General features: G+C 36.2%; 1 protein-coding gene across 1 annotated transcript; it reads right to left on the minus strand.

The window, feature by feature from the left end:
• Positions 1-17,741: 17,741 nt before the first annotated feature.
• Positions 17,742-19,393, minus strand: LOC135712508 (ninjurin-2-like). Its single transcript, XM_065235491.1, has 3 exons — positions 19,303-19,393; positions 19,051-19,236; positions 17,742-18,987 (listed from the first exon to the last, which is right to left on the minus strand). Exons 1-3 carry the CDS (start codon positions 19,348-19,350, stop codon positions 18,808-18,810), a joined length of 414 nt encoding a protein of 137 aa, XP_065091563.1. The 5' UTR covers positions 19,351-19,393; the 3' UTR covers positions 17,742-18,807.
• Between the last annotated feature and the right edge of the window lie 3,142 nt (positions 19,394-22,535).

Raw genomic sequence — 22,535 nt, forward strand, 5'->3', positions numbered from 1 at the left:
TTTTCATGTATTTTCTTGACATTTTCCTCTAAAACCGCATCGGAGGGTTAGATTTTAGATTCATTTTTTTTTATTATAGTTACTTTAACGATCTTGGGTTATTCGTGACTAGTCCGGGAGTGAGATTTGAACTCGTGATTTTGGCGTGAGAGGTATGAATGCTAACCTCTACACCGGGGTCGCCCCCTTTTAGATTCATGTGATAGTGAACAGCAGGTTGCGTTGTTTGCATGATTGCAAATGTTTGCGTTTACATGATTCATGAAAACAGCAAATTTTTGTTTGATGCTTTACATAAAACAGCTGGTTTTGAAAAAAATTGTAACACGAAAACAAAAAATTGAAAAAAAACTATTTGGTGAACAAATTAGTATGTGTAAACAGTACAGAAGATTGCTTTTTGCGATCTTGTTATCAGTGCAACTCAGGCAACATGATTGATTTTGTTGGACAATATTTGGACGAACAGAAAATTGATATAATTAAATATAATTTCTGAACAACCTCTCCTCGATGCGAAATAATAAGCAAGGAAGATGATGTGAGCGAATTTTTAGAAAGCCTAGAAAATCAAATTGAATTATAAGTTTATAAGGATAAAAAAGAAACTTTGGTTGCAGGGAAAGAAATAATGTGTCAAATGGATTTCGCTGAGAACTATTCTTGTTTGATCCAAGATTCGGTCCATTATTTCATTATTTTTCAAGACCACGAGTAATTATTCACCATTTTGTAATTTACTACAATGAAGGTTGCGACCACCAACAATAATCATAACACAATATCGATTTACACGTTTTAATGTTAATTACTTTATAGTTTAAAGAAAAATTTCCAGATATTGAAAAAATATTTATCTGTCAGATGGCTGCACAGAGTAGTATAAAAACAAATTTAATTTTATAAATAAAGAATTTTAACATCAGAGCAGAATGGCACTTTTTTCCAACTTTACATGGAAAAGGTCCTTGTGATGACATTGGTGGTAACATCAAGAGGATGGCTAGAGATGCTAGTATAAGAAAGAGTGCTGAAATTAACAACGCTAAACAATTTTTCGAGTGGGCAACGTCTAAAGAAACGAAATACCAGTTCAAAAATGATTGGAAATTTATTTTTGCAACCAACGAAGATTATAAATATGCTGAAAATGTGCTTCTGGAAAGATTTGAAGATTTAATATCCCTGGAACTTTGAAATATCACCATGTTTATCCCCAAAGACGAGTGAAGGATATATGACAGTGAATATTCCGCTCAGTTTCTTGGCAATAAGGTATGCTTTCCTCTTGATAATACCAAAAAACGTTGAGCCGCTTTAGTGTTGAAACAAATATAGCGATGTTTGCTTTTCTAGACGGACCCTTCCGAAGGGTTGCAACCAACCAACCGGTTGGCTTAAGATATACGGGGCCACAATAGTCAACGCTGGTACAATCGAAAGTTCGTTGGCGGTAACACGTGACATCGGTAGTTGACCAATCGGTTGCTGAATTGGTTGCGGTTTGGCTCTGTTGCATCGAAAGCACTACCTGATTACACTTTTAACAGCTTTCCGTCCGTTTAGTGGCCAGAATTCGTCCCGAACTGTAGCAAGAGTCATCGTTATACCTCCATGTATGAGCTTACGATGATAGTAGTACAACAGGAGCTCAAGCAGCCAGGACAAGCTCAACCGACCACCAACAAAAATCAGCCCTTCGGAGTCGACAAATGGACTGAGTAGACGCAGCGGCGACTTTGCTGATACTGCATGACCTTTCCTGAGTAGCTTCAGTTCACCAGAAAACGCTTCGGCTTGCACGAGTTTGACGAGAATGAGTTTTGTTGATTCCAATTGCAGCGAGTGTTGTGCGAAAAGCTTAGACAGTATCCGCTGAAACGACGAGAAACCTTTCGAATTTTTGATTTGGTTGCTAGGATCACGTTCGAATTTGATTCCAGTTCCTCGGAGGGTAACTGGTTTGCCAAAGTTCTCGTGTCATGAAAACGGTTGAGTATAATAAAAAAAGGGTAAGTTGTAGTTAGTACAACCTCTCTGAAATAAATGTAAATAAAAATGAATTGAAATAGACTTTTATTTCTTCTGCAAAACATAAATCCCCACAAAGATTTGACTTTTACAAATCAGTAACTCGGTGGAGTAGAGGTAAATTATATATAGGTGTTATTAATAAATGCAAACATTAATTTAAGACATGTATCATATAATCAACGATAACATTTCTTGATAAATTCTCTCAATTAATGATTAGAGAGATTAATTGAAAGAATATCAATCAAAGATTAAACAGATGCTTGTTACTACTTCCTCCATGATCACAGAATGTGAATTATGGCATAATTACATATTTTTTTCAATGTGCACAAATAAATTAAATTAATAAAAACTGTACAAGCAATTATTTTGGCGTACCACGACAATTGTTAAACTAATTTTAATCTGTGAATATTGTGAGTACTTACGCAACGGTTATTAAGGAGTCATTAAAAAGTGCTATAAACGCTTTTCACCGCTTGCTGTATAGTGATTATTTAGGAGTCATAAAAGAGTGTAACAAACGCCTCTCAGGTTCAATCTCTAATACATTTCGAAGCAGCTGTCAGGAAGTGTCTACAAACGTTGTATAAGAGCTTTCACCAAAACAATAAAGCTTGACTTTAAATATGTATCTATAAACGTTGTATAAAAGTTGCTTCTATCCGGTTGTTAAGGAGTCATTGAAAAGTGCTATAAACGCTTTTCACCGCTAGCTGTACAATGATTATTTAGGAATCATAAAAGAGTGCAACAAACGCCTCTCAGGTTTACTCTCTACTAAATTTCAAAGCAGCTGTCAAGAAGTGTCTACAAACGTTGTATAAGAGCTTTCACCAAAATAATAAAGCTTGAGTTTAAATATGTATCTATAAACGTTGTATAAAAGTTGCTTCTACTCCTATACCGCGTATACATATAATGCTGTAGTTGAACAGGTTCTCCAAACCAGTGTTAACAAGAGTTTTACAGAAGTTGTAATAAACAAATTGTACAGTTACTATTCAGCATGCAGTTGAATAAAATCACAATGGAAGCGTTTCTTCAACAAGAAATTGATTTTGGGTAAACGTTTTACTGAATACGTTAGACAACACCTTTGTGTTGCAGTTGTATAGGTTCTCCAAACCAGTGTAAACATGGGTTTTATAAAAGTTGTGGTGAACACATGGTGCAATTATTATTCAACATGCAGCTGAACAAAATCAAAACGAAAGCGTTTCTTCAACTGGAAATTGTTACTAGGGTAGTGTAAAGTTAATTATAACTATGGAAACAAGTAAGCAGGTGCTGAAAACATTTAGAATAATACTAGGCTATCTGAGGCCCCTGCAGTCACTGTGTCCCAACTGGTATCGCATAAGAATGTTATATGTTTGCCTCCGTAAATCGATGTTCCTACGTACCTCGATGGTTGTATATGTCATTAAAATAAGTATATATATTCACACAAGAAATATATAGTGAATTTCAAATAAGTCTGACCAAAATACAAATACGACCTATAAAGAGCTTTCTTATATAAATAAGCATTCTTATAGAAATCACCCCCAACAAGAAATTGTGCGAACAATACAACACAAAACTTTTTTTTTAGTTGCAATTTGCTTTGAGAATTTTTGGGTGGAAATGGCTGCTATACGACGTAGTGCGCGGATCACTAAACTAAATATGCTTCTGCTGAAATACATATTTTTTTAACTTAACAGTCTTACTAACCAACGATTACTTCTTGTGATAAAAGATTGTTTGGTTTATTTCCTTTAAATTCCGTTATAAATGCTTATCTATTGACAGATACGCGTATTTCGTCTACTACTTGGGGACTTCATCAGTGCCAAGTACGCAACACCACTGTTGTTGAGTACTTGGCACTGATGAAATCTGCAAGTAGTAGACGAAATACGCGTATCTGTCAATAGATAAGCATAATAGATAAGTATCTGTCAATAGATAAGCAGTTATATAACGGAATTTAAAGGAAATAAACCAACCCACTCAAAGCTCTTCATAAAGGGATTCCGTTAATAGGTTCGACAAATTTAAAGGATATCTGATTAGGTAACGCTACTAAATCACCACACCACACGTTTACTCGAAAACAAAATGTTGAAACAGAAACCAGCGTCTGCGCTTGGGTGCAAACATTGATGTTCGAGCGCTGAAGAAAACGAAGTGCGCGCATGAACTTTAAACATACGCTCGGGCTCATGTTCATTTGGCTGGGTGCATGCGTGAGCACAGAATGAATGTTCTTGTGAGTACGAAAACCTATTTGCACACAAGCGCGATGTTGCGATGGGTAGGTATTTAAGCTGTTACGCGTACGGACGGTGTGCGAGGAGAAAGAACAATTTGATTTTTTGACGTAGGACTACGTCTGTGATTTCTATATGGGGGTACACTTTGTGAAAACCGAAAATGGAACATGTAACAAAATTATGAAAGATTTTGAACGTTAATAATTTAGCTACCCCTGGACCAATTTCAATATTTTTAACACCAATCGATCAGAAATATCTACGCATCTGTAAAGTTGAAGTCTTCATCATTTTTCGAAATGTCACTATTGGAAATTGCACGAATGTGCAACTGTTGCTATGATAATTAAAATTATCACCGATTGCCTGCGTAAAGCGATTTCCCTAACACAGATTTCAAAGTTAATTTTCATTCGGTCTCACCATACGGTGTTTATTCAATCACCGCGTGGTGAGTGATGATGTTCTCTAGTACACAACGAAAGGCAAGCAGCTAGCTATCAAGACTGTCCACAACCACCGATCGAATTCAGTTCCAATCACCGTGTGTGGTGTTGAACGGACGTCGGTAATCAGCAGCAGCAGCAGCAGTGCTTTCGGCATGTGGTGTTGACATTGTTCTCCAGTACACAACGAAAGGCTGCCTGCGAGCAGCGAGCTGCAGTCCACATAAGCATCCATAGAAGGAGGAAGAAGCCGCACCGCTATTGATCGGAATCAGTAGCTCTTCGTGAGTTGCTGTGGGTCATACAGAAGAGTATAAACAGAGAGAACCTCCTATTCACATTCCTACTCCGATCAAATGCTTTGCTAAAATCGGTATAGAGTGCTTCTACATGGTTTCCATTATCCATTGCAATCAATGAATAGTTGACGAATTCAAGTAAATTTGTGTTAGCTGCGCCGGTGGTGTAGTGGTAAGCGTGATTGCCACTCACTCCAAAGGGCCTGGGTTCAATCCCAGTCGGCGCCGCTGAGGCATACAATTTCTGATCACGCCTCCTTCGGAAGGGTCCCGTTGGTCCATGGTCCATGAGATAATGGTAATGGGTCGATAGGTAGGGTCCAGGTGTGTGGGAGCTGCCTCCCTGGCGTCGGTAGCATTGTTACTCAGTATGGAAAACATGATCGACGGAAAACAAATCAAAGAAGAAAAAAAAAGTCAATTTGTATTAGTTGATCTTCCTTTGAAGAAACCATGTTGCATGTTAGCACCTGTTAGCACATAACATATGTCACATAACATATGTCACATAACATATGTGGAACTTCATGCAAAACTGCTAACTAAAAGTTGACCCCTTTTTTGTGTTTCCTCAGTGGTATAACTGGTATACTGCCGCTCTTCGCATGTCCGTCCCATAGCGAAAATCGGCAAGCCGAGAAAATCGCGTTTTAAGTTTGCTTCGTACCATTGCTTCTTATGTGATGGGACAACCAATGTGACTGTCTTTCCAATCTTTTTCAGTACAAAGTTGATGAGTTCATCCAGTATTATGAAAATATGGGTAGTTTGCTACCATTTGCATTGAAAAACTCAGTTTTTACAAAAACGACTATGGGACCGACATGCGAAGTGCGGCAGTATAGTTGGACATCGATCTGTCAAAATCAAATTTTCTTGATTCGACACTGAGTCTTCATATGGGCCAATGTCAGAAACGTAAGCAATGGCTTCGTTCGTAAATATCTTGTATTTCAAAGTCAATCGATGTGACCGCGATTTTTTTTCATTCATTCCTGAAATTTCTAACAACATTTATGACAACCAACTATCTCAACATGAAGTCCTCAATGCACTGAAAAACTTAAACGCGTCGAAAAGATCCGGACCTGACGTCATTGCACTGAAAAACTTAAACGCGTCGAAAGGATCCGGACCTGACGGCATTGCACCCATATTTTTTGAAAAACCTTTCTGAAGAACCCGTATTTCCTCTAGAGCGTCTTTTCAACATGTCTCTGAAAAATGGGAAATGTCCTGAAATTTAGAAATCATCTTATTTGGTATCTATTTTCAAATCAGGCGCAAAACCTGATATTCGAAATTATTTCTTGCATTCCAAAACTTTTTGAATCAATCGTAAACGACACAATATTTCAGCAGGTGAAAAATCTAATTACAAGTAAACAGCACGGCTTTTTTAAATGTACCTCTAATCTTTTAGAATATGTATCTTTCATTCTTAACACGGTAGACAGTGGCAAGCACGTTAAAGCGCTAAATAACGACTTCAGTTAACCATTTGACTGCATTGACATACCATTAATAATCCTCAAATTGCAGAAAATGGAAATGAAGCCTGGACTTTTGAATTGGGTTCAATCATTCCTAACACATCGTAAACAAATAGTCCGTTTTCAAAATAAAATTTCAGAACCAATTAGGGTTCTCATTTAGGTCCACTTCTTTTTATTTTGTACGTAAACGACATTTCCTACATACCTACTTAAAAAAAAACTGCTTGTTTATGCAGGCGACATGATGTCTCTTAATGGGCTCTTGATGGAAATAAGCAATTCTAGCGATGCAGAAGAATTCCAGAATGAAATCAATATATTCAACACATGGTGCAAAATTGTTAAAGATCTAGGCGTAATCCTAGATTTCAAACTAATTTTTGTAGAACATTATAATACTATCATTAGTAAACAAACAGAATGCTAGGCTTCATTAAAAGGGTCAGTTATAATTTCGAAGGCCCATACACTATTAAGCTATTATATACCACATATGTAAGATCAATTCTGGAATACTGCCAGCTAGTATGGAATCCATACATTTCCATACACGAAGAACGCATAAAATCTGTCCAAAAACAATTTCTTTTATATGCTTTACGTAAATTGAATTGGACTGCATTTCCATTACCATCTTATGCATGCGCTGCACGCTCATCAATATACAGACACTTAAGGAGTGCCCCAATTTGCAATGCTTTTCTTCATCAACGACATTATTTCACTGCGCACAGATTCGGCAGAAATTCTCGCACAATTGATCTTTTACATACTTTTTCGACATCTTAGAACACAGAATTTATTTTCTGAAAAATGTTGTAGAAAAAACTTTTCAAAAAATAGCCCAATCAATCGAATGATGCACCTGTATAATTTGAATTGTGGAACGATTGACATAACTATGTCCTAGCAGCAAATAAATAATAAGCTAAAACAGAATAGAAATAATGCATAGTATGTAAGTAAACATTGGAAAAATCATTGTATGTAGTCTACATTGGCTTGACGAAATGAATGGATAAATAAAAAAAATAAATAAAATGCGATATTTACAGGTGTTATATGTCAAGCAGATAATTTGCATCCTCTTCTTGTAAGTTACAAGTGAAACATGTGACCATAACATATTTTGATTTCATTATTCAAAAAATATGTTTTATGCGTTATGAGTAATTGCAACCTTGGAGTTTGTAACTATTTTCTAAAATCAACAATTCTGCTGTTTTGAACTGTAATCCTCAATCCTAGATAAAAACAAATCATAAGCTGGGGATCGCTTTATTAACATTCCCTAGCTAACTGTTATAAAACTACTGCATTTCTTCTATCTAACGCTATCAATATCAATCAGACAGAATCGGTAAAAGGTTTCCTAATTCGTCTAAAATTCACTTAACATCAAAATGTAGTTTGATTCCCTATCATCATCATCCATTTCTTGTGATGGATGTAGCGGCATTCTACGCCCGGGGAATGGTCAGTAATTAAATTTTACACATCTAGGTACTCGTCATCGAAAAATCTTTGATCAGCTTCAAACAGCAGAGTATATCTATCGTAGCAAAAAGCTGTCCTGTGTCAAGAACAGGTAGGTTGATGGCAGTATCTACTCTCTGATTTTATCCGCTTCCATCATGGCTCACAGTCTCCGAATGACACGGGAATACCGAAAACTCTCAGAGCCAGCAGATAACATTAGGAATTAATTTGAATAAATGAAAAGCTTTTAAAACACTTCGGTGTGATAAAAATTTCCTTTCGTCAACAACGACATGGGCAAGCTGAACGGTGAAAGGACAGCACTATAGCCAACCTAAATTTGTCCCCTTACAGGGAAAAAGTCACCCCGGAGGCGGAGGATAGCATGCTATAACGACGACCCCTCTGAATAATGTATATTTTTTCCCGGATTTATGCTAGCTTGTGAAAGTGTGCTTTCATGGCTGTGTATTTGTGTCCGCTTCTAGGTATCAAGAGACCAAAAGACTTCTTGACGCATACCTTTCGATGATACTGGGCTGGATGAGATGATATACTGGATGGAAGAAATTACCTCGCGGATGGAGCACAACAGAAATTAAGGAGACTCGTCAAACATGAACATAGGTATAAGTCACTGTGGAATCGTGTGTTAAGTTTATGTATTTGCGCAGTGCTTCCATATTTTATGATATAATAGTCGCTTTTAGAATACTAATGAACGAACGAACTATGCGGAGATATCCTTCAAAATACGTAAGGGGTCATCCAGATAGTAGAAAAACGTGACCAAAGAGGTAGAATACTTAGGGGCTTGGAGATGAACTAGCCTACGGCTAAAAGTCTCCTTAATAAAGATTTAAAAAACTTAGGGGCTGTCTATCTAAAATTTGGCGGTTTTAGGGAGGCTGAGGGGCGCGAATGTTGCGCGATCCATGTACAGTTTCAATATGGATGATTGTCCACGTAGGGGGAAGTCTTAAGTTAATTGCAACAAATCAATACAGTTTTATCGAATAAATCAGCATAATTTTTAGATCAGAAGCATGTGATGCCCAGTGGTCTGAATACTTCACTTTGAGTGAACGCTCGCGAATAATAAGACCGCTGATTGTGACGCTCTGAAAGCGAAATTGACAAGTTTTATGAGTCAAACACATGATGATGATGGTCCAACCTCTTACCCCTACAAAGGTTTGAGCTGGACAATTTATCTTTAAGATAATTAAATATGACATTTTAACCAGGTTAGCAAAAAAACCGAACTGGTTACAGTGACAGATAAAAATTCTCTCTAGAGTTTACAGTTGCTTCACAGCGATATAAATGTGGAAAAGCTCAGGCGTCTACCTCTTAGTTCACCTTTTTGTCCACCTAAAATATTCATAAGCATTACAAACTTTTTTTTTTAATGATCTTTATTTAAGAGATTTTTAGCCATAGGCTAGTTCATCTCTTAAGTATTACAAACGATCAAGAGTACAAAGCATCCTATTACACTAGTAACCCTGCAATCTGATGCTATCATACTTTTCAGCAATGCTCACGAGACCCCAACATTTGCCAGAAAACTTACTACTAATTCAAAGTATCTTCCAAATAAGCTTCAAAATTGCATTTTTTTTTTATCAAATGTTAAATTCAGTCCTTTATATCCGTAATACGCGCGTGAAGCTCAAACCTTTGTAGACTACTTTTTTTTTTAAATCTACTACTATTAAATCAAATATTAAAAATTCATCATCACCATCGTAGCGAACACAATATTTTTTTCCATGCTACAATAATTATTAAAAAGTCGTTACGACAGCTATCCATATAAAATAAGCCGTAAGAGATAACTTCGTCAAGATACATAATTAGTCAATTCATACAAAAACATTAGATAACTGTTCAAAAGAAAGTTTTAACGTTTGAAATGCAGTGTCTTTTAAATTCTGTAAGTGTTGCTAAACGTTTGATATGTCTAGGCATCGAATTGAAAACATTTATTCCTTTATAATATAATGAATTTTGTGAAGCACAAGTCAAGAAATGTGGTGTTCTTATTTCAGCCGCGTTTCTAGTATTATATCTATGAAAGTCACTTCCTCTTTCAATTCAATCACACAAATATCGAGGCAGCAAACCGTTAACTACTTTAAAAATGAACACCATAGTCAAATATACAATTCTTTGCTTCACCGACAATCATTGTAAGGCGTCTAACATCAAAGTTGAGGAAGTGAATCTATTACATCTCAAAATCAAACGCATTATTTTATTCTGCAAGCGCTGTAATCTCGATATTTGTGTTGCATTGGTCTAAAATAAAATGCAAGGGTAAAAGTCAAGATAAGGAGAGATGATTGATTTGTATAGCTGCATTTTATTGACAATAGTTAAGTCGTTTTTCAATCGACATCATCACGCCAAGATATTGAATCTCCCGAACGTTCTCATTTACTCGATTCCGCGAAATTACCATGAATTTAATTTTACTTATGTTGTTTTCGTTTTTGCGGTGTAGCACTGGTGTAGTGTAAGCAGGAATAAACGCGAGTCTTTGACAGCTCAACATCACCCTAAATTATTTCGGTGTACGGCAGTGTAGCACCGGTGCAGCAACACCGCAAAAACAAAAACGACATTATATTCAATCTCAATTACTTATACATTAACCATCTACTTAGAGAATGCAAATCTTAATTCAAGTGTGAAACGGCATCATCTAAATCCTTAGCTGCAAATTGCAGCCTGCAATGAATAACACAGTATCATCTACAAAAAGATTAATGTCGCAATATCGTAAACACATCGCAAATCATTAATATACATAATAAATAAAAGGGGCCCTAATATACTTGTAACTCCAAAGCGCTTGATTGATCGTAACAATAAGGGCCTAGAAATTGTTTCAAAAGCGCGTTTTAGATCCATAAAAACAGCAACAATTGTATTTTGACGCACAGATTTATTTCTCCAATTCGCTAATACCAAATTCAACGCGGTTTCACAAGAATGACCTCCCGATATCCCATTTGTTCTGGTATCAACAAACTATAACTTTTTAAATACTCCAACAGCTGGCCGTTCACAACAAGTTCTAAAATTTTCTCTAATGTGTGCATCATGTTGATGGGATGAAACTCTTCGGATTGAATCGTTCCTGCAACTTTTTGAATAGGAACCGCTAGGGATTCCTTCCAAATTTGATGCACATGTCCAGCCTTCAAAAATTCATTAATAAGGTCCAGCAAGATGTGGCCAATGCACAGTGGTTTGAATGCTCAATATCACGAACTTTTTTATTTGCGCCTTCAATGTAGGTTTTTTCACTATGATCTATTTAAAAGAGTTTTTGTATAAAATAAGGCGCAAAGACTAGTGATAGGTTTTAGTTCGGAACTCCATCACAAGCGGCGCTGCAAAATCTAACTTTTTATATTTACAAGATTTTACAATTTTACTTCAAAAATCTTTGCTGAACACACCAATCTTCTATATTCCTTAGTTTTTGAGATACGTAGCGTTTTATATAACTTTTCAGCAAAATTTAGATTTTTTTTTTCAGTTTTTATAACATATTTCAAAAACTATAGGTTTTAGAAGACTATAATGTTCTACAAATATTTGTATTTTATCAAAATACAAAACTTTGTTCAAGACGTCAAAAGATATCGATTACACAGGCTGAGTTATTCACAAATTTAGTAAAAAAATAGAAGGGTCTGTGCCTAGGGGCACGAACGGAAGCTTGACGTAGTACCGCTAGTGGACGGAATAAATGTGAAGAGCATTTAGTTATTTTAATTGTTCAATTATCTATTATCTCAACTCTTTCCGTTTTTGAATTGTAGGCGTACCAAATTTGTAGTATTTTTTTTCAAAGAGAAAGTTGATTAAGACAATCAATAAAAATCACTTGCACCCCTGCTTCCAAGTTTGGTTACAAGATTACAACTACAACATTTTGTGTGGTCGTTGGAGGCCTGTGGTTCTGAATATGGACAAACAGGCACAGATAAATTCCATTCCAACTCTTTGCTGTTATAAGCTTGATGGCCCTGAAAAGGGCCGTTTTCTTGAAGAGGACATCCATGGCCACTTACGCTTGGCGTGTTTAGTGTAGATGACAGCATCACGGACCTCATTTTCGAGGAACACCTTTAGCACACCTCGTTGATCAGACCGGAGATACGTTTGACACCGCCACGGCGAGCCAGACGACGGATGGTGGTTATCTTGAAGAACTTTGCGATGATGCTTGGCACCTCCTTTACCAGACCTTTTCCTCCTTTGCCACGACCAGTCAATTGTTGCTTGTTAGGTGTGAAGGAGTGGACTAGCCACCACCTTCCTACTGCTGCTATTGCTGCTCACCACGCCGTCTGAAGCGAAATGAGCTAATGCCATACAGCAGCGTTCTTTTATATCTTTTCAGGTTAAAGCAGAATGATGTGCAACCAAGTGGTACTCGATTATGAGGACTGGGTTTGGGAAGAACGTTTATTTCATGAAAACAGTGATAACATTATAACTTTTTATTTGTACATTGGACAATGCATGACATTACCACTTTTTTAATACTTTCACGTTAAAAATCATCATTACGTCAAAAAAATTACATATTTTGTGCCCTCACAGACAAAAATCCGGCAAAATTCGGCAGGTGAATCTTGAATACGATGAAAGCTTGTTCAAAAGTGATTTCAAATTCCATTGAAACATTTGTCCCTTTTAGTATCCTCGTTGATTGTTTTGTATTTTTAAAAGGTCGTTCCGTAGTTCAGTGACAGCGCGTATTTGTCAAAGACTGATTCAAAGTAGGCTCAGTGATAATATTACAAAGTTTGGTGACACATTGATCGGTTTTGCTGCATTAAACGCATATTATTTAGAAAATAATCCTTTTATAGTGAAGTGAAGGTTATTTTTTCAACATTTCCGTAGCAGATCCGAAAAGTGAGAAAAGCATATCTTTCAACAATGAAGGTAAGTGCAAACATGTAGTTAATAAGGTATTCAGTGTTAATTTCCAATTCATGATATAAATGAGTTACCAAACCACAGATTCCTAGTCCTGACTACTTCAAACTAGGGAGACAAGATTTTTCAGTAATCCAAGGAACACATCTTAGTCCTTGTTACTTTTTATGCCTTGTTGATAGTGACAAGACTCGGCTTTGTCCACCGAGGATGATCTTGAAACATGGAAAAAATGAGTTAGTTAGTCTTCATCTATGTGATTCCTAATCTTCTATTCGTTGTTCCCTAGTTTTAAGTGGTTAAGACTAGGGTTCTGATGCGTGGTCACTATCGGTGTCATTCTTTAATTTTTTTGCTAAGGAATCCAATTTTGACTGACAAAGGGGCGCGCCTTTGGAGGGTGTTCCAACACTCCAAAGGGTATAAATAGCGGAAGGCAAGAATGACAACTGTATCAAAACCGAATACTTCATCATTTCTCAATAGTGATGAAGTAATACGACATGCACTGAGGGCACGCGATATACTACAATAGATCAAATTACTGGTCGCAGTGGTATTAGGTCCCTAACAGAGGAAAAAAAAATGAGTTACCTATGGAAGTTATTTGTTTCTGGCAATTTCAAAAATAGTTTAAATTATAAGTTATCAAATAAAATTTCAGTTGAAATTGACAGGCGGAAGCTTTTTAAACTGTGGAAAGATTTTAAGGGATACGACATTGATAAATTAAACGTTGTGTCCAGAGAAGTTTTTGACTGTTACGGCATTGATTATGTTTCAATGCCAGAAGTGGCAGCTGAAGTCAACAATTTTGTGAAGGCGACATGCAATTTCCGGATTTTTGTCTGTGAGGGCACAAAATATGTATTTTTTTTTACTAAATTTGTGAATAACTCACACAGGCTTGCTTTTTGGACATTTTGAAAAAAGTTTTGTATTTTGATAAAATACAAATATTTGTAGACCATTATAGTCTTCTAAAACCTATATTTTTAAAAATACGCTAAGGAATATAGAGGATTGGTGTGTTGATCAAAGATTTTTGTAGTAAAATTATCTACAACTTAGCTCAAGACACCACATACCTATCTTGTAAATGTAAAAAGTTAGATTTTGCAGCGCTACCTGTGGTGGAGTTCCGAACTAAAACCTATCACTAGTCTTTGTGCCTTATTTTATACAAAAACTCTGTTAAAGATATCATAGTAAAAAAACCAACAGTGAAGGCGCAAATAAAAAAGTTCGTGATATTGAGCATTCAAACCACTGTGCGATGGGGCAGAAGTTCGTCTTGAACACTCTTCCAAAAAATTCGTTCTAGCTACGAATGAACTGAAAACCCAACAAAGTTTTGTAAGAGAAAGTTATAAACCTTGAATGAGGGATCCTGTGTATGGAATTAGTTTGATTCCAAATGCTTGGAGTTTTAGAAATTTTAGTTTTTACAACTGCGGTCGAACTTTTGCCCCAACTTGCTCTATTTTGTTAGTTTATTGTTTATACGGCTACTAGGGTAAATGGATGTAATGTCGGCCTAAATGCTCCTAATTTAGGCCCATACATAGATTTAGAAGTAGACTAAATTTTCAATAGCGACCAAAACTAGCCATTAGTACCATCTAGATAAAATTTATAAATTGCAGATTTTTAGCGATGGGCCTAATCTTAGATCCATAGGCCAACATTAGGGCCATTTCCCCTACATTATCAAAGTTCAAAGCTGTTCAATAAGTTGTAAATACTCGGAGATGAAATTTGAAATTTTTACCATTTTTACAAAGAAGGGTGTACATGTCGCTTGGAAGACTGACTTTCGATCCGGACCCGAAGGGCTACCAATCGACTCAGCTCGAAGAGATTGGAAACAACCACTAAATGAAAACTGCCATGGTCCCATAGAAAGCATTTAAATTTTTATGGAATCGGTCCGATTTGTACAGACCATAAGACTAAATCGAATAAAACCCATAATGTGGCACATCAAATTAAATGTTAATACAAAAATAGTTCAATAGTAGTCATTTGGAGTACCCAGGACAACACTGGAAACATTCCGAAAAGTTCCGGGTACCCCCGGGGAAGTGGCCAGTTTCTTAATATGGACAAAACTCATCATGCGATACCTCAAATCACATGAGAATTGCCATCTCAGATCATATGAGCACTATTGTTGGAATTTCTATTAGTAAGATTGGGTCAGATCTCACTATAGGTGGATTAATTCAGGTTTTTATTTAACTCACCACCCTGAATAAAATGCTAAGCCCACAGAGCTTACAGTAGCAAACAGCAACAGCAGCGACAACAGCAGCGACAACAACGGCAATCTCACGATATGGCGTCGCCTAGGGGTGACACGTTACCAGCTGATGATGATAGTTTCCGTTGTTGCTTCTAGTATATACCCTTGTATGGCAGATGGGAAAGAAGACGACACTCAAGCCCAGTACGTGGTTGTTTCCCTCAACACAGGAGACACATAACGCACGGAAAATATCTCATACTATACATACCACAAGGGGCTAGAAGCCAGAGATCAGTTACCATAGAAACTGGATTCTCCTATGAGAAACTGCCCCAGCAAGTAAACAGTCCTGCAGCTGAAGTGGGAGAAGTGTGTGGAATACACGAACAAAAAATAGGGTGAAAAATACAAACAATCCTTGTCGCAGTGTTAGAATTAAAATGATTTTTCTTCTGCCAACTTACGGCAAACCATTCCCTGCTGAAAAGTTTATTCGATGTAGCACTGGACCAACATGAAACATAACAACTTTACCCCGAAAGGCTCGTTGAAGACAGACAAGGTCTGTGTCTACCCTCAACGTTCACATCCCATCGGATGATACGAAAGTACAGTCACAGAAGACAACACACTTCGTGGAAAATCTGTTTGGTTTCCACCAGAAATATTTGCAAAATAAATATTCACCCTCTGCTCTCTCTATATATGTGCTGCATTAAGGGTGTTTAAAAGTGGGTGGCTCGAGCAAATATGGCAGCCAACACCAAAGCTCGACACGTAGGGTGCCGCGTTGCCTTGACGACACCATCGCCGTTCGGTCTTGGTCCACCATTCAACAACATTCGTTTTTTGCCAGATGATGATGATGATGATGATGATGATGATGGTACTCTCTTCTCTCTACATTCAATTACCTTTTTGCCTTTGCCTTCTCATCGTCGTTGCTGGCGTCGCCCTCGTCGATGTTATCGTGGTTGTCGCCGCCAACGTTGTCATCGTTGTCGACATCATCAACATCAGAGGATTTTGCGGTGGATGATCATAGTTGGAGTTTTCCGGTGGCTGACGCCTTTGCTGCTGCTGAAATGGCTTTTGGTTTTTTTCTTTCTCACCATCAACCGTAATGAAAATGTGATCGCTTTTCGTGTCGGTCACATTGTCAGACTGGAGGTTCAGCACACGTTTGAGAAGTCTACAATAGTGAATGAAATCGTCAATATGTACTACGTGCACACAAAAAAGGTTTCATATTTATGATAAACTCACATTGTTAAGCATGCTTATCTTTCCAATTTAATGCTGCACGTGTTTGTTTTTGATTTGTTATTCGTATAATCTAATATTTGTTGAGAATTTTGTAAGTGAATATATTCATAACCATACACTTAGAAATAACTATTTTTACACGAGACATAATCCATCTTTGAACGTAATCAAACATAATAAAATAAAATACCATAAGTGTACGATAACCCACATCATAGAACTATTCCACAAATGGTTTTAATGATACCCCGAACACGTCGTTGTGCAAAATAACCATACAAATTTTATTAGGTTTAAATAAAATTAAGTGTCCTGAAACCGAAACATACAAACTCGACTAAAATTCTCGTTTCTTTCAATTGATTGTTATGTCTTAAAGGCCGCTTACATGTGTCGGACTCAGGACACCGAGATTGACTTTTTCTTAGTGTGTATCAATTGGAAAACAAACAAATTTTGTCTGCTGTCTACTAGTATGCATGTTCTTCTTTAAAGCTTAAGATAAAGATATAAAGATATTGCATCCCCTGTAGTTACGCCAATAGTTTTAGGGGTGATCGATTGATTTCGTTTAGAAGTTTGAGATGTTTATTTGTTTGCTTGATCATGATTCGCCATAAAAACTGCCGACGGATGGTTCGATTGAGACCGGTTTGTTAGGGTTTTGATTTATTTGGTCTACTATTAAAATTCGTGTTCTTTTTGTTCCGAGTGTTCTGTATTGCAAATTTGGCACTATTTTATAGTTTCTGGACTGGCAAATAATTGGATAATAATGTTTTCGCACACGTCTCAAAATAGATAAATCTACATATTTGAAAGTGGTTGCAACTTTATTATAGTCTTGGCAACAGTTACGTTTTCAAGCTGCTATAACAATTGGCATGCATATATTTGCTCACAAAATGCTAATTTTTTTAAAAGTTTTCACTCAGTGTTTGGATAATTTAGACTGCTCCCACTCCTGGACCCTACATATCGACCCATCAAACTCATGGACGGGTACCTACTGCTTTACTTAGGCTTGATCAGAGATTTTATGCCTCAGAAAATCTCTGAGATTGAAGCCAGGACTTTTGGGGTGAGAGGCTATCACGCTTACCACCACACCACCGGCGCTGCTAGCCGTTTGGAAATAAAAACCCACATTATTGTTCTTGTAAAACTAAAGAATACAAAAGTGTTTAAATCTAGAAAATTATATCGGAATTTGAGTGGTACCGTAAAATGGGGTATCTTTGATAATGCGGGTAACTTTGATAGTAGAATATAATGATTTTATTTACTCTCTGCATTTTTTCCGAATTAGAAACATTGGTTCCGTATTGTAGCTTAGGGCATTTCCCTTGATATCACACATAATTTTTAAATAGTTTGTGTTATATGTTTGCCAAACATATTGAATAACAATTTTTTTGCTTTTTGCCTGTTTTAAAAGAACTGAAACCATCACTTATGAAATGTATTTCTGATATAGCCATCACAAATTCAGTGTTATCTTATGATTGCTTATGATGTTTCATACAAAATGTCATATTTCTTGAACTAAATTGTTTGAGATTCGCACTTGTTTTTCTACATTCATCGAGCATCATCAAAGTAACCCCAAATCAAAATACTGATGTTCGGTCACAAGACTAAAAAAATGCAATAATTTTCGTTAAACATATTATTAACGAATTGACTCCTAAGTACTTGTTAAAAAATTTTTCGAGAAACATTAATTGATGTAAGCAATATTTAGAATATACTTCAAAGAACTATCAATGTTACCCCGTTTTACGGTACTTCGTATCCAATTATGAAAAATTTATGTTTCATGCATTGACATTAAATATTTTATGGATTATTATTTTCATAATACTAACGTGCATTATATATTGCAAATTCTACCGACTCCTGCGTTACTAATATTCTTCAGACTTTTCTGAAAAAATACTTGATTCATTTCCTTGGTCACTTATTACGGTAAGTGTAATACTTTGGAGTTATAAAAATATATAACAATTGCACGTCAAGTTAAAACTAAACTTGCATTTAATGTTTTACTTTAATGATGAAACCAGAACTTCAATGTATTTTAAAATTAAGATTGGATCTCATGACTACTGAAAATGTGTTCCTCGACGAAAATTATGCATTACTGAATTGAATTTTACATCTTTTATTATTAAATTCGCACAAGAGCACACATTTGAAATCATTTGCACAATGTTACATATTTGAATGAACTCGTGATGTACTTTATCGTAAATATATATGTAATAAAAATATTATTATAGAAAGTAATGGAAATAACAGCCACTGCTACCCTTTGACTACACTTTGATTCTTCATATCGAAAGCACTGATGATAATATTGATAACGACAGATACTACCGAGACGCATATCAGTACATTGTTTATTATGTCTGACTTTCGCTGTTCTTCGAGTTTGTTGATATTGAATAGCGTACCCAGCACGATGATAATGATTGCTTGTAGAATCTAGAAGTAGAAGACAATTATTATAATCATAATAATTATAGCAATATTTCAATTTAATTGCACCTGCAGTGAAATCGATGTGATGACCAAAATTAGCAGAAAGTTGTAAAAAGGATGGGCTGATCCAACGGTTAGAAGGTATTTGAGTTGTGCGGCGTTCGCTGTTAGCAAAGCCAGATCTAGCATACCCTGAATGAAAGTTTTCCGCGTTGCGTAGTCATTGATATCTAGTTTGTTTGATTTGTTAGACTGTGGAATAACGATCGTATAGGATAAGATTTTCCCATTTTGTGAATTTGGTACTTCAAAATTTACCTCAGAAGTGGAATGGTCCGATGGACGAGTGGTCTGGTTGTCTGCCATCTCGATAGATGATGAAGACTAATTGATAACTGACATCGTTGAAGTTCACGTCAATGTGGGCAGGCATGGAAGGAGATAGTAGAATTTTGCTGTTACCTAAGTCATTGAAATATCATACTCACACTATCTTCTCATATTAGCTATCAAATCATAGTAGCCATTCGAGTACACGTTCGGTACTTAACGGAAAAATATAAACGGTACCTAACAACGATTCAAATTGAAAAACTTGTACTGAAATCGATTAACCTAAGATTATTGAGGAGCAACGGGTTTATTGAAAATTTCACAAAATATTGAAAAGTAGTAATTGATTATTTTTAGATTCAATAGGGCATATTTTTTTGCTATTTGCAACATCATTGCCAATATAAAAAACTTTAATAATCAAGTAATAAAGACCAACCAGTATGCAATGTTTTAAAAAATTGCATGTGGATCCGAAAATCTATACATCAATCAGAGCAAAAAATCACTAGGTTATATAAGATAGATGTTGGGTACTGAAGAATCAATTAAATATATTTTTAAGCTCAAGGTTATTCAAAATACGTTTCAAACACACCTTCAACGTTTTGATTTTTTTACTCGTAAAGTATATGAAGAACACCACAGAAATTCTGAGAAGAATTAAAATTAAATTCTGATAACTTCATTAATAATCCTGATCTGAATTCACCGGAAATGGTAAGTTTCTGAAAGTAGACCTAGAGCTCTGCGATTTTTTCTTAATTGTATCGAATATTGAGCATTGAGCACAATTACCATTTTCTAAAAGTGATCACATAAAACTGCACAGCACAGTCAAAAGCAGTACACAAAACTATTTCAAGTTTAACATTTATTTGAACATTTATTATAATAAATAATTCCCCGTTACGTGGTCGACATGGGTTAACCATAGAGGTAACTCTAAGACCAGAAGGTCCCGAAGAAACGAGCTCAACTTTTTGGCTCAGCTCTGGTACTATCTTCGGTCCCAAGCTAATCGATTCACCCCTTGAAACATAGGAAAATCCATTAACCCCTCATATTATCTGTCAAACTTTCATAGCGAATCAAAACAAACATAGTGTAGTACTGGAATTTATACTAGAATGGGATACGTTAATCGATTTGCTTGGGACCAATAGGCTAGTCAAGTAGTGAGCCAATTTAAAATCGTTAGTTTCGTATTGATTGTTGGGTTAACTGGTTCCGTATAATCTCTGGAACGTTTCTTCATGATCTCTTTATTCTTCTTCTATTCTTTCTTCTGTGATTTCATCGCTTCTTAAATGTTCTATTCCCACACTTCACAAGGGAACCACTTCACTTTGTCGGTAAGGCCAATGTAGCGATAGTCATAGTTCCAGGTCCGAGGAGTGGTACAAAAACGCGCGCGCAAAATTTTCTGGTGGTCCATCAAGCGAGCCTGCACCATTATTGAGCGGGGCAGCCACAGTCTTGGCGAAATACCAATTTCTTTTAAAACTCCATGTCACTTTTCTGCCCGCTCGACCACTCTTCACAATTGTCACTGCAGTTAATTTACACCTCTGGCTCGCTTGATTTTTTGTACGTATTTGGCCAACGCAAGATTAGCGCGGCTAGAACTTACGAATTTAATTTTTTGGTGATTTTTTTTTCCAACCGTTTGCGGTGTATCTCACGTTGACCTGTACATTTTTTAAACTTGTTTAGGTGAGAAAACTTATGGTATTTTTAAGCTGTGGTTTTTACTTTATTTATTGTTTTATTCCGTAAGATTTACAGTAGTTTTACCTATATTTAACTATACTATCCCGCGAATCGACACCAAACGTCACTTCTCCGGACTATTAATTTATCAAGGAAACCTGACCCTATTCGACCATCCCTTTTTATAGTGGTCGATGAGTCAGCGCAATTGAAGCGACCCCATCATGATTAATATCACAAACATAGATGACGACGATGACGGTGAATCACGATGATGGACGAACGATGACAGGAGTGATGACGGAACGATGACAGGCTATGAGGACTCTATCGTCAATCTCAAATTTGTAAATGTGAAAATGGGGTAAAGCTTCCAAACGCATTTATAGTAAATGAGCTTATTGAATTTGGGTTTCCTGCATACGAATTAGATGATAGAGTCTTTGTGCGAAGCGTATTTATAATCTTGACAAAGTTGATTAAAATACAAAGTTGATTATCGCTATACTTCTTCCAAAAATCTAAAAATGGTTGTTCGTGAAATATCCTGTGATGTTATTAGAAATTGTCTGCATTTAGGCACAACTGCGTATTTTAATAAATCTCAGCTGGAGTTGCTCTTCTAGACATAGAAGAAGCATTCGAAAGTGTTAGGCATGAAGGTTTTGCTAAATTGAAAAAAGTTTCATTTTCCACTCTGTATTATGAAATAAGTTTAAAATTAATTAACTGACAGAACTCTGCAGGTAAATTATCAATATTCCAAATATGAAAGGCTACCTGTTAGAGCTAGAGTCCCACAGGGTAGCATTTTTGGGCCTATATTGTTTAACATTTTCACTTCGGACCTCACTGATTTGCTTCGGGGCTTGCCACAAATCTTTGTTCGCCGATGACACAGGCATTTCTGCTAAAGGAAGAAGTCTTCGTGTTATTTGCAGCAGACTGCAGAAAAGTTTAGATATTTTCTCTTTTTATTAACAAAAATGGAAGATTTCTCCCAACGCTTGCACAACTCAACTTATAACATTCCCACATAAGCATAGAGCTTCGTTTTTGAAACCTAGTAGTAGTCACATAGTCACTATGAACGGAGTTCCAATTTCCTGGTCAACCCAAGTGAAATATCTTGGATTAGTACTAGACTAAATTAACTTTTAAAGATCACATTGTGGGCATTGAAGCCAAATGTAACAAATATATAAAATGTTTGTATTCTCTTATAAATAGGAAATCCAAACTTTGCCTGACGAATAAACTTCTATTATTTAAACAAGTTTTTAGACCGACCATGCTTTACGCTGTGCCAATATGGTCTAGTTGTTGCACGACTAGGAAATAAACACTTCAAAGGATTCAGAACAAAATTCTGAAGATGATTTTGAAGTTGCCTCCCTGGTAAAGTACTACCGAGGTACATAGAATTTCGAATGTTGAGATTTTAGAACAAATGTCAAACAACATAATGAATAATGCCAGGCAAAAATCGTTGCAATCCTCAATTG

This window comes from Ochlerotatus camptorhynchus, unplaced genomic scaffold (assembly GCF_037179485.1).
Source record: "Ochlerotatus camptorhynchus isolate MF236.1 unplaced genomic scaffold, CSIRO-AGI_Acam_v1.1 ptg000003l, whole genome shotgun sequence".
Classification (NCBI taxonomy): Eukaryota; Metazoa; Arthropoda; class Insecta; order Diptera; family Culicidae; genus Ochlerotatus; species Ochlerotatus camptorhynchus.